Source organism: Meriones unguiculatus, chromosome 5 (genome assembly GCF_030254825.1).
Source record: "Meriones unguiculatus strain TT.TT164.6M chromosome 5, Bangor_MerUng_6.1, whole genome shotgun sequence".
Classification (NCBI taxonomy): Eukaryota; Metazoa; Chordata; class Mammalia; order Rodentia; family Muridae; genus Meriones; species Meriones unguiculatus.
In genome coordinates this window covers 15,020,115-15,033,698 of record NC_083353.1, presented here as the reverse complement: position 1 = coordinate 15,033,698, position 13,584 = coordinate 15,020,115, and the positions used below count along the sequence as shown (strand labels likewise).

Here is a 13,584-nt window from a genome sequence, read left to right as displayed (position 1 = left end):
TAAATCTTTTGATTATAATTTAACTGACTCTATCTTCTTGTCCCAAGGATCAGAAACATCATTCTCAATCCAGTGGACCTCTCACATCTTCTTGAAGAATACACCAAACATCAGAGACAGAAGGAAACAGCCTGAAGTACAGACTCCAGGAACAAACACATAGATAGAGGTTGGCATAAGAACATATCCAACTGCCCCAGGTCCCGCCTCTGAGAAAAAGGTATCAGACGGGTCTGATGCTCTTTGGGTGGATGACACCTAAATGAACATCGGTAGAAAGTCCCAATTTATTTCTAATATCAGAGATCAGACCTCTACTCTTGCCTGATGTGTCTAAAACAAAAAGGGGGAACTGTAGAGAGCTGCATAATGCCGTGCCTTAAAGATGGAGATGGTTTCCGCCTTCCACCTTCCCGATGGTGAGTGCTCTCTGTCACAAACAACTCCACATCTGGCTAAGGCCGAGAATCTGGCTTGCTTCCATGTATGTGGACCTATCTGCATTGCCCAAATGGCACGCTGGGGTTGGCTACCCAGAGGCTATTTAAGCAACAAATAACCTCAATACAGAAAAAAAAAAAAAATAGCCAAGCACACAAACACATGACACAGCCAACATCAATATCAAAGGAGCTAATAGCCACTGGTCATTAATCTCTCTCAACATCAATGGACTTAATTCTCAAAAAAAAAAAAAAAGACCCAGACTATCGGGATGGATGTATAAACTAGATCGAACAATTTGTTGCATACAAGAAATACAAGAAGTAAGTCACAAAGATAGACGTTACCTGAGAATAAAGGACTGGAAGACAGTTTTCCAATCAAATGGACCCAAGAAGCAAGCAGGAGTTGCCATTCTAAAGTCTAATAAAATAGACTTTCAACCAAAAATAAGCAAAGTGGATGGGGAAAGACACTGCATACTCATCAAGGAAAATTCCACCAGGAAGACAACACAATCCTAAACATCTATGCCCCAAATACAAAGACACCCACATTTGTAAAAGAAACATTAATAAAACTGAAACCAAACTTAGATTCTCCACACATTAGTAGTGGGAGACTTCAACACCACACTCTCAACAAAGGACAGGTGAACAAAATAGAAATTAAACAAAGAAACAATGACTCTGACAGAGGTCATGAATCAAATGGACTAGCAGACACCTACAGAACCTTTCACCTAAACACAAAAGAATTTACCTTCTTCTCCTCACCTCATAGAACGTTCTCCAAAATAGAGCATATGGTTGGCCACAAGGCAAATCTCAACAGATACGAGAAAATTGAAATAATCCCTTGTATCCTATCAGATCACCATAGCCTAAAGCTGGACCTCAATAAAAACAGAAATAGCAAAAAGCCTACACACACAGGGAAACTGAACAACTCACTACTCAATAGCAGCTGGGTCAGGAAAGAAATAAAGAAAGAAATTAAAGTCTTCCTAGAATTCAATGAAAATGAAGACACAACATACCCAAACTTATGGGACAAGAGGAAAGCAGTGGTAAGAGGAAACTTGATAGCACTAAGTGCCTTCAGGAAGAAATTTGAAATATCTCATCCAAGCAACTTAATGGCTCACCTAAAAGCCTGAGAAAAGAAAGTAGACACACGAAAAAGGACTAAGCAGCTGGAAATAATCAAACTCAGGGCTGAAATCAATAAATTAGAAACAAATAAAACACTGCTAGGTAGAGTCTTTCAGATGCCTTCAGCGATAGACTCCTGTCATACATTCAATGCACATCCCATTTGTTGTTCTAAATGAGGATTGATCATCTTACCCTGTGTCCACTTTCTTGATTATCTTTTTTAGATGTATAGACTTCATTATGTTTATCATATCTTATAGGTCTATATAAGCAAGTATATGCCATGTTTGTCTTTCTCCTTCTGGGATACTTCACTCAGAATGATCTTTTCTAGATCCCACTGTTTGCCTGCAAATTTCATGATTTCCTCCTTTTTGATTGCTGAGTAGTATTCCATTGTGTAAAAATACCACAATTTCTGTATTCATTCTTCAGTTGAGGGACATCTGGGTTGTTTCCAGGTCTGGCTATTACAAATAAAGCTGCTATAAACGTGCTTGAAGAAATGTCCTTATTGTGTACTTGAGCAAATTTTGGGTATATACCTAACAGTGGTATAGCTGGGTATTGAAGAAGCACTACTCCTAAATGTCTGAGAAAGCACCAGATTAACTTCCAGAGTAGTTGTACCAGTTTACATTCACACCAGCAGTGGAGGACTCTACCTATCAGTGTTTCAAAGAAGATACTAAGACTTATAACCAAACCTTTGGCAGAGTACAGAGAATCATATGAAAGAAGGGGAGTTAGTCTGATGTGGAAAGGATAGGAGCTCCACAAGGACCAAATATATCTGGGCATAGGGGTTTTTTCTGAGACTGATACTCAACCAAGGACCATGTATGGATATAACCTAGAACTTCTGCTCGGATATAGCCCGTGGTAGCTCAGTAACCAATTGGTTTCCCATAGTAAGGGGAACAAAGACTATTTCTAACAGGAACTCAATGGCTGGCTCTTTGACCTCCCCACCCGCCAAGGGAGGAGCAGTCCTGTTAGGCCACAGTGGAGGACTTTGCAGCCAGTCCTGAAGATACCTGATAAAACAGGGTCAGAAGAACGAGGATGAGGTCCTCCCCTATCAGTTGACTTGGAAAGGGGCAGGGAGGAGATGAGGGAGAGAGGGTGGGATTGGGAGGGAATGAGGGAGCGGGATACAACTTGGATACAGAGTTAACAAAATAAAAAAAAGAAGCAAATAAAACAATTCAAAGTATTAATGAAACCATGAGCTGGTTCTTTGAGAAAATCAACAAGATAGACAAACTCTTAGCCAAACTAACTAAAAGGCAGAGAGATACTATCCAAATTAACAAAATCAGAAATAAAAAGGGGGACATAACAGTAGACACAAAGGAAATCCAAACAAACGTGAGAAGTAACTTCAAAAGCCTATATGCCACAAAATTTGAAAATCTAAATGAAAAGGACAATTTTCTTGATCAATTCCACTTGCCAAAGCTGAATCAATAACAGGTAAATCCATTCACTCTGCCTGTCAGTTGGCCATCAGGCTCAGTATCTGCATGGCAGAGGCTTTCAGAGTCCCTCTGTGGCAGGTTCCTAGGTTGTTTCCTGTTTTCTTCTTCTGGCTTTCAGAGGCCCTCTGTAGAAGTAGTGGGAAATAGTAAGAGCTGGAGAGGACAGGAACTCCACAAAGAGAACCACAGAACAAGAAAATTTGAACTCAGGGAACTTCCCAGAGACTCATACTCCAACCAAGGACTATTCATGGAGACACCCTAGAACCCTGACAATGCAGCCACTTCTTATGAGAACTGATAGACTAAGATCAGAAAGAAGGAGAGGAGGACCTCCCCTATCAGTGGACTTGGGGAGGGGCATGCATGCAGAAAAGGGAGGGAGGGTGGGACCGGGAGGGGAGGAGGGAGGGGCTTATGGGGGAATACAAAATGAATAAAGTGTAATTAATAAAAGTTTAAAAAAAAAGAACAGGTAAAACAAGTAAATAGTCCTATATCCCCTAAGGAAAGAGAAGGGGTCATCAAAAGTCTTCCATCAAAACAAAAAAAAAAAAAAAAAAAAAGCCCAGGGCCAGATGGTTTCAGCACAGAATTCTACCAGACCTTCAAAGAAGAGCTAAGACCAATACTCTTCAAACTATTCCACAAAACAGAAACAGAAGGAACTTTACTAAACTCATTCTAGAGAGCAACAGTAGTAAAAACTGTATGGTACTGGCATAGAAACAGACTGGTGGATGAATGGAAACAAAGAGAAGAACCAAACATAAAACCACACACTATAGACCTCTGATTTTTGACAAAGAAACCAAAACCATACAATGGAAAAAAGATAGCATCTTCAACACATGGTGCTTGTCTAATTGGCATCTACATGTAGAAAAATGCAAATATTATCACCGTGTATATTTATCACCGTGCACAAAACTAAAGTCCAAGTAGAACAAAGACCTCAACATTATAAAACCAGACACACTCCTGATGTGCTCTGATAGAATAGATCAGAAGGAAGGAGAGGAGGACCTCCCCTATCAGTGGACTTGCAGAGGGGCATGCATGAAGAAGGGGAAGGGAGGATGGGACCGGGAGGGGAGGGGGGAGCGGCTCTTGGGGGGATACAAAGGGATTAAACTGTAATTAATAAAAATAAATAAATTTAATTATAAAAAATAAAAATAAAGTAAAGAAAAATAAAACCAACCCTATATCTGACATAGGGTTAATATCCAGTATATATAAAGAACTGAAGAACTTAAACAGCAACAAATCAAGTAATCCAATTTAAAAATGTAGTACAGAGCTAAAAAGAGAATTCTCAATAGAGGAATATAGAATCGCAGAGAAACACTTAAAAAAATATTCAACATCCTTAGTCATCAGGAAAATGCAAATCAAAATGACCCTGAGATTTCACGTAACACCCATCAGAATGGCTAAGATGACTAACTCAAGTGACAACACATGCTGGAATGGAAGTGGAGAAAGGGGAACCCCCTTCCACTGCTGGTGGGAACGTAAAATTATACAGTCAATTTGGAAATGAAGCTGGCACTTTTTCACACAACTAGGATTAGCACTTCCTCAAGATCCAGCAATTCCACTCCTAGGTATATATCCAAAACACACTCAAGTATACAAGAACATCTGCTCAACCATGTGTGCAGCAGCTTTATTTGTAATAGCCAGAAGCTGGAAACAGCCCAGATGCCCCTCAGTTAAGGAATGGATACAGAAATCGTGGTACATCTACACATGGAATTTTACTCAGCTATAAAAACAAGGAAATCATGAAATTTGCAGGTAAATGATGGGAACTGGAAAAGGTCATCCTGAGTGAGGTATTGCAGAAGCAGAAAGACACACATGGTATATACTCACTCATAAGTGGATATTAGACATATAACATAGGATAAACATACTAAAATCTGTACACCTAAGGAAGTTAATCAAGAAGGAGGACTCTGGCTAAGATGCTCAAGCCTCATTCAGAAAGACAAAGAGGATGAACATTGGAGGAGGGAGAAAAGAGGGAACAGGACAGGAGCCTACCACAGAGGGCCTCCAAAAGGCTCTACCCTGCAGGGCATCGAGGCTGATGCTGAGACCCATAGACAAACTTTGGGCAGAGTACAAGGAAGCTTATGAAAGAAGTGGGAGATAGTAAGACAGGAGCTCCACAAGGACAGCAACAGATCCAAAAAGTCTGGGTGCAGGGGTCTTTTCTGAAAATGATACCTTACCCAAGGACCACTCATAGAGATAGCCTGAAACCCCTGCACAGAGGTAGCCTATGGCAGTATAGTATTCAAGTAGGATCCATACTAATGGGGACAGGACTGTCTCTGAGGAGAACTGATTGGCCTGCTCTTTGATCACCTCCCGCTGAGGGGGTAGCAGCCTTGCCAGGCCACAGAAGAAGGCAATGTAGCCACTCCTGATGAGACCTGATAAACTAGGATCAGAGAGAAAGGGAGGAGGACCTCCCTTATAAGTGGACTGGGAGAGGGACATGGGTGGGGATAAGGGAAGATGGGACTGAGAGGGGAGAAGGGATAGAGCTACATGGGGGATACAAAGTGAATAAACTGTAATTAATAAAAGTAAAAAAATTTAAAATGGTAAGTTCAAAAAAAGAAGAGGAGGAAAAATACTTCATGTCTCTGAAGAAAGAAATTGAAGAAGATATCAGAAGATGGAATGATCTCCAGTGCTCATGAATCAGCAGGATTAGCATAGTGAAAATGGACATTCTGCCAAAAGCAATTTACAGATTCCATGCAATTCCCATCAAATTACCAACACAATTCTTTCCAGACCTTGAAAGAAAAATTCTCAACTTCATAGGGGGAAAAAAAAAACAGAATTTCCAAAACGATCCTGTACAACATGTCATCGGGAGGAATCGCCATCCCTGATCTCAAGCTGTACTACAGAGCAATAGTAATAAAAACTACATGGTATTGGCATAGAAACAGAATGGTGGATCGATGGAAAAAAAATAGAAGACCCAGAAATAAAACAACACACATACAGATACTTGACTTTTTAACAAAGAAGCCAAAACAATTCAATGGAAAAAAAAAAAAAAAGACAACATCTTCAACAAATGGTGCAGGTCCAACGGAATGTCTACATGCAGAAAAATGCAAATAGATCCATACTTAACACGCTTCACAAAACTAAAGTCCAAGTAGATCAAAGACCTCAACATAAAACCAGACACACTAAATAGGTTAAAAGTAGGTTAAAAGAAAAGTGGGGAAGAGCCTAGAACTCATTGACACAGGAGACAACTTCCTGAACAGAACACCAACAGCATAGGCCCTAAGAGCAACGATCAATAAATGGGACCTCATGAAACTGAAAAGCTTCTGTAAAGCAAAAGACACTGTCTTTAGAACAAAACGACAGCCTACATACTAAATCTGTACACCTAAGGAAGCTAATCAAGAAGGAGGACTATGGCTAAGATGCTCAAGCCTCATTCAGAAAGGCAAAGAGGATGAGCATTGGAGGACAGAGAAAACAGGGAACAGGACAGAAAACAGAGAGAAAATTGGGAAAGGATCTTCAACAACCCAACATCTGACAGAGGGCTGATATCCAGCATATATAAAGAACTGAAGAAGTTAAAAGGCAATAATTCAAGCAACCCAATTAAAAAATGGGGTATGGAGGTAAACAGAGGATTCTCTGTAGAAGAATATACAATGGCAGAGAAACACATAAGGAGATGTTCAACATCCCTAGCCATCAGAGAGATGCAAACCAAAACGACCCTAAGATTTCACCTTACACCCATCAGAATGGCTAAGATCAAAAACTAAAGAGACAACTCATGCTGGAGAGGTTGTGGAGAAAGGGTAACCCTCCTCCACTGCTGGTGGGAATGACAACTGGTACAACCACTATGGAAATCAATCTGGCGCTTTCTCAGAAAGTTAGGAATAGCACTACCTCAAGATCCAGCTATACCACTCCTAGGCATATATCCAAAAGATGTTCAAGTACACAACAAGGACATTTGCTCAACCATGTTTGTAGCAACTTTATTCTTAACAGCCAGAACCTGGAAACAACCTAAATATCTGTCAATGGAGGAATGGATACAGAAATTGTGGTACTTTTATACAATGGAATACTACTCAGCAATTAAAAACAAGGGAATCATGAATTTTGCAGGCAAATGGTGGGATCTAGAAAAAAAATCATCCTGAGTGAGGTATGCGAAAGCAGAAAGACATACATGGTATATCCTCACTTATATAGACCTATAAGATAGGATAAACATACTAAAATATGTACACCTAAAGAAGATAAACAAGAAAGAGGTCCAGGGGTAAGATGATCAATCTTCATCTAGAAAGACAAAGGGGATGGACACTGGAAGTAGGAGAAAACAAGTAAAAGGACAGGAGCCTACGTCAGAAGGCACCTGAAAGACTCTACCTAGCAGTGTATCATAACAGATGCTGAGACCCATAACCAAGCTTTCAGCAGAGTGTAGGGAATCATATGAGGCTCTCTCTGACATGGACTCTGTAGCCTGCTTTTTGATCACTTCCCCTTGGTAGGGGACATTGCCAGACCACAGAGAAAAAGATGCAGGCAGTCTTAATGGGACTTGAGACCCTGGGGTCAAATGGTAGGGGTAGAAGTCTCCCCCTTTCTGAGAAATAGAAGAGGAGAATAGGGAAAAAGAGTGAGGATGGGTGGGACCAAGAAGAGACAAGGGAAGGGTTTACAACTGTGATGAAAAGTGAATAATTATAAAAATAAATTTAAATTTAAAAAATGAGTTAACACTCACCATCAGAATACAAAACAAGCAAGAGAGAATTTCAAGTCTTGAAAACAAGGTAGATAAAGTAATTTTCTCAAAGAAAACACTATGTCTAAAATAATATCTGGACACAAAACATGAAGAAAATCTGATACACTATCAAAAGACCAACCCTATGAATAGTGGGGATAAGGAAAGAAAGCAATCAGGTCAAGAGCACAGAAAATACTTTCAACAAAAACATACAAGAATATTCCTCTACTCTAAACAATGAGATTCCTGGCAAGCAATATAAAAGACTCAAACAGAATACCAAATAAACTGAAACAGAAAAGAATCTTTCACAACACATAGCAATCAAAACATGCAACATATGGAGGGGAGGTTTATTAAAAGATTCAAGGGGAAAAGACAAATTCACATATAGAGCAGGACCATTAAAATAACACTTCATTTCTCATTGAAGCCCTTAAAACAAAGGTCCTGTAAGGATGTTCTACAAACTCTGAGAGACCACAGGTTCCAACAAACACTATTGTACACAACAAATCTATCAATAACAATGGACACAGGAAGAAAAACATTCCACAATGACATGAACCTGCAGTTGTAAGAATAAGGAATGATGAGATGTCAAGTGGAAGAAGCACAGGAGGAAGAATTAAGAAGACAAAAGGGAAAGTTGGGACCAGGAAGGCTTCCATAAATAAATGCCTATGTCAAGGAAGTTTGTTAATAAATATAACATCTACTATAATATTGAATGGAGGTTTTGGATCCACGTAAGAAGAGAGCTAAATCAGACAATGTTGGCAAAGAAAATACAGGAAAACTCAGTCACAACTGCTCTTCAGAGGAAAAAGTCCACTTCCCAAGGACTGAAACCTTAACCCCTTCACCATTCAGGCTCCATGTTCAGACTGGACCTTGCCAAAAATACCTTGGACAACCACACAGAACAAATACTCTCTTTAAGGTTTTTTGAGGGCCTCAGAGAAAGCATTGGTGCCATTTATCTCTCAACGGGCACCCTGTTTGTTTATTTTTTTAATTTGTAATGCCTTATGTATGTACATGTATTTGAATCTATAAATGACTCCAAGATCCCATGAACCAGAAAATGTGTCCAAATATTCACAAAGACTAATTAGCACAAATACTCTAAGAATTATACTGAATGAATGCTGAAAGTTCTTAAATGGATTCAATCCTTGCAGCTTGTATAATAAATTTTTGGACAAATCTGAAGGAATTGAATGCAAGATGACCACTGCCCAATTGCTTGAGGATTCTTAATCTAAACTAATAATCTCATGATTCTGTATTCTTTGTAAATGATTTGAAATTCTATCAAATTTTATACAGATTCATTATAACCTAAAGGCTTAACATGGAGATATCTAAACCCAACAGGACACTGTAACCTTCACTGATGTTTCCTCCTTGTACTGTATCCTCTCAGTGAAACACCACAACTTTTTTTTTGAAAATTCTTTATTAATTACACTTTATTAACTTTGTATCCCCCCTATGGTTCCCTCCCTCCTCCCATCCCAACCCCTCCCTTCCTCCCCCCTCTGCATGCATGCCCCTCCCCAAGTCCACTGATAGGGGAGGTCTTCTTTTCCTTCTGATCCTAGTCAATTAGGTCTCATCAGGAATGGCTGCATTGTCTTCTTCTGTGACCTGGTAAGGCTGCTCCCCCATCAGGGGGAGGTAATGAAAGAGCAGGCCAATCAGTTCATGTCAGGGAGAGTCCCTGTTCCTATTACTATGGAACCCACTTGGACCCTAAACTGCCATGGGCTACATCTGTGCAGAGGTCTTAGGTTATCTCCATGCATGGTCCTTGGTTGGAATATCAGTCTCAGGAAAGACCCCTGTGCTCAGATTTTTTGGTTCTGTTGCTCTTCTTGTGGAGTTCCTGTCCTCTCCAGATCTTACTATTTCCCACTTCTTTCATAAGGTCCCGTACAGTCTGCCCAAAAGTTGCCCATAAGTCTCAGCATCTGCTTTGTAATCTGCAGGGCAGAGCATTTCAGAGGTCCTTTGTGTCAGGCTCCTGACTTGTTCCCTGTGTTCTTCTTCTTCTAATGTCCATCCTCTTTGCCTTTCTGGATAGAGACTGAGCATTTTAGCAAGAGTCCTCCCTTTTGATTAGTTTCTTTAGGTGTACAGATTTTAGTAGGTTTATCCTATATTATACGACTATATGAGTGAGTATATACCATGTGTGTCTTTCTGCTTTTGGGACAGCTCACTCAGGATGATCCTTTCCAGGTCCCACCATTTACCTGCAAATTTCATGATTTCCTTGTTTTTTATTGCTGAGTAATATTCCATTGTGTAGATGTACCACAATTTCTGTATCCATTCTTCAGTTGAGGGGCATCTGGGGTGTTTCCAGCTTCTGGCTATTACAAATAAAGCTGCTACAAACATGGTTGAGCAAATGTTCTTATTGACACCACAACTTCTAAATCACTTAACTTAGCTTCTCACTTTTTATAAATAAGCTCCTGTGTTGTAAACACTATGGAAGAATGGAGGCCATCACTTTTTAACTTTCTACTGAAGGATGGATCAATTAGTCATGCATAACAGATCTCAGGCAGAAGGGGGAAGTGTGCAGGCCAACTGCTGTGTGTGCTGCAGGCAGCTGGTGAGACTCTCAAGGAGGTTTGTGATGGAAGCTGAAGCACTGTGGGAGGATAGTCATAATGCTGCTGACAGTAGTAAACTGCCAGGTCTTCAGTCTGCACACTGCTGATGCTGAGAGTGAAATCTGTCCCAGATCCACTGCCTGTGAAGCGATAAGGGACCCCAGTGTGTTGATTGGATGCATAGGAGATTAGCACTTTAGGAGGCTGCCCTGATTTCTGTTGGTACCAAGCTACATAGTTATCCACATTCTGACTGGACTTGCAGCTTAGGGTGATCCTGTCTCCTACAGATGTTGACATGACTTTGGGAGACTGGGTCATCACAATGTTCCCCTGGGCACCTGCAATCAGAAATAGACAGTGAGAATGCACATATACACACAAAGAGTTCCTGATACAAATTTTGGGATCAAATGCCTTTCCTAATGGCATTGCCTGCATACTACTGGATTCCTATAGTAAGTAGGTATTTCTCTGCTAACTATTTTGATGACATTCTGATACTCTTTAATGTCTCACCAGACATCCAGAGGAACAGGAATATGAAGACCTGGGTCTGTGACTCCATGTTGGTGCTCCTGCTTCTCTGATGCATTTCAAATCTCACTGCAAAGGCCCGGGTTATAAATGATGGGCATCTGGGCTGGCTTTTGGGGACCTATGCAAAGTAGTCATCAAATGAGAAAGTAAATAGCCTGGGCACTGTGGTGTAAGACAATCCAGGTGAAATCTACAGCCACAAATATCATCAAAGCAAGTAAGCAACCGCTGGGGTAAAAAGTCTACTTAGAAGCTCAAGGACCAACTTAGAGCTCTCACACCAAAAATATCGAGATGCGCTCATGAGAGATTTTCATAAAAAAAAATCAAAAGCATTCAGAGCAAATGAATTTTACAAAACTAATACTAGAAAAACCTTTGTTCACAATCCTGAGTAAACAATAAATATCCAGATCAAGAAAAGCAGAAAAAAAAAAAAAAACAGGAGAAAGGAGAAGAGGTGGTGAGAGAAAGGAAGGAAAGAAGAGTGTGGAAAGAAGGAAAGAGAAATCTGGATTGGGGAGGGATGGGAAATGTGGAGAGAAGAGAAGTATTGAAGAAGATAAAGAAGGATAAACATTAAAACAGAAAGCTTTAGAGTAGAGTGCCAGATCAATAATTAAGAGCATTTGTTTCTCTTGTAAAAAGTACAGAGTGAGGTTTCCAGGTCTCTACATTTGAGAGCAGATAGGGAGAATTCAGAGAGGTTTGTGATCCATGAGAGAGAGGCAGAGGTGGACATGTGGCTTAATAACAACATATTACATGTAGCCTCTCATTTATGAAACCTACATTTTAAACATAATTATATTAACATGAACACAATTGTAGTGGGAGTATAGAAGGGGAAACAGTGAGGGAAGGAAACCTGTGGTAAATGAATCATGGAACAGAGAGAAAAAGGAGGGTAAAGAGTTTGTCTTCTTTAGTATTACTATTGCTATGATAAAACATCATGACAAAAAGCAACTTAAAAGGATGGGGAAATGTATGCTTCTTACACTTCCAGGGAACAGTCCACCACTGAGGAAAGTCAGGACTGGGATTCAAACAGAGAAGGAACCCAGAGGCAGAAGCTGAGCAGAAGCCATGGAGGAAAGCTGCTTATGGATTCCTCCTCAGGGCTTGCTCAGGTTGCTCTGTTGCAGAACCCAGTGGCTGGAATCACCTTCAATGGACTGCATCTTCCCCCATCAATTGGTAATTAAGAAAATTCCCAACAGGCTTGCCCAATACCCAGCAGTACTAAAGCATTTTCTCAATTGAGGTTTGTCCTTTCTCAGACCATTCTAGTTTATGTCAATTTGACATAAAATCTCATTAGCAGTGGGTATAACTAGGTTTTATAGCATAACCTTGAAAGAAGATTGCTTTCGTAAAGTTCAACATTATGTGTAATGAGTATCGGCCAGCACAGTTAATTTTTCATCAAGTATAGGATGACAAGCAGGGGAAGTTGGCAGATGCTCTCTGGGCTCTGCTGTTCTCCATGTGTGTTCTGTCCATATGCAGAACACATGGAGTCTGTGGGATTTAGACAGGTGAATGTGTATCAGTTTCATTGTTTACTTATTCAATGTCTGCCACAAATTTGATGTATTCCTACATAGGTCAAGTGTATATTTATGTAAAATAATTGCTTGTGATTTCTGTGAGTGCATTCAGTCTTCCTAAATAAAACAGACAAAAACAAATTATATATACAGGTAATATATATTCATAGGTAATATCAGAAGTTCAATAAAGTAAGATCTTTACTGAAATTTAAAGATTATCTATTTAAAGAATAAAGATGATTAATATGAAAAGAAAAATTTTAATTGTTTCCAAACTACTTATTCTGCTAATGAACACAGCCATAAAAACAAGAATATTTTTGTCAAATCACCTTTAAAATCATGCTATCAAGAAGGGCAAAAGTAGTGGGAAATAAATATTTCATCTTGACTCAAAGTAGTATCTCCCAAAAGGACATGTTGGCCCTTGAATGCTCTCCTAGACATTCAATTCTAGTTGACTATAGCAAGGCTCACTGATCCTTGGACAGAGAAGGGAATGTTTCTTATCCGAATGTGGGTGGTCTTCTGTTTGGGGCATAGATGTTCAGGATTTTGATGTCCTCTTGGTGGATTTTTTTCCTTAATGGGAATGAACTGCCCTTCTCCATCTCTTGTAATTAATTTTAGTTGAAAGTCTATTTTATTAGATATTAGCATGGCAACTCCAACTTGCTTCTTGGGCCCGTTTGCTTGGAAAACCTTTTTCCAGCCCTTTAGTCTGAGGTAGTATCGATCTTTGTTATTTATCTGTGTTTCTTGAATGCAACAGAATGTTGAAATCTGTTTCTGCAACCATTCTGTTAGCCTGTGTCTTTTTATTATTAAAGAGTTGAGTCTATTGATGTTGATAGATATTAGTGACAAATGAGTGTTACTTCCTTTTATTGTGGAGTTGGCGGTGATAGTATGTTTGTGCGCTTGTTTTCTTTTGGTTTTGCTGCTGGGAAGTTATCT

The 13,584-nt window shown here is 39.7% G+C and overlaps 1 gene segment (V, D, J or C); it reads right to left on the bottom strand.

The window, feature by feature from the left end:
- Positions 1-7,723: 7,723 nt before the first annotated feature.
- Positions 7,724-11,145, bottom strand: LOC110542737 (immunoglobulin kappa variable 4-1-like). The segment is given in 3 exon segments: positions 7,724-7,754; positions 10,563-10,872; positions 11,051-11,145. Coding segments are annotated over 3 exon segments (417 nt in total).
- Between the last annotated feature and the right edge of the window lie 2,439 nt (positions 11,146-13,584).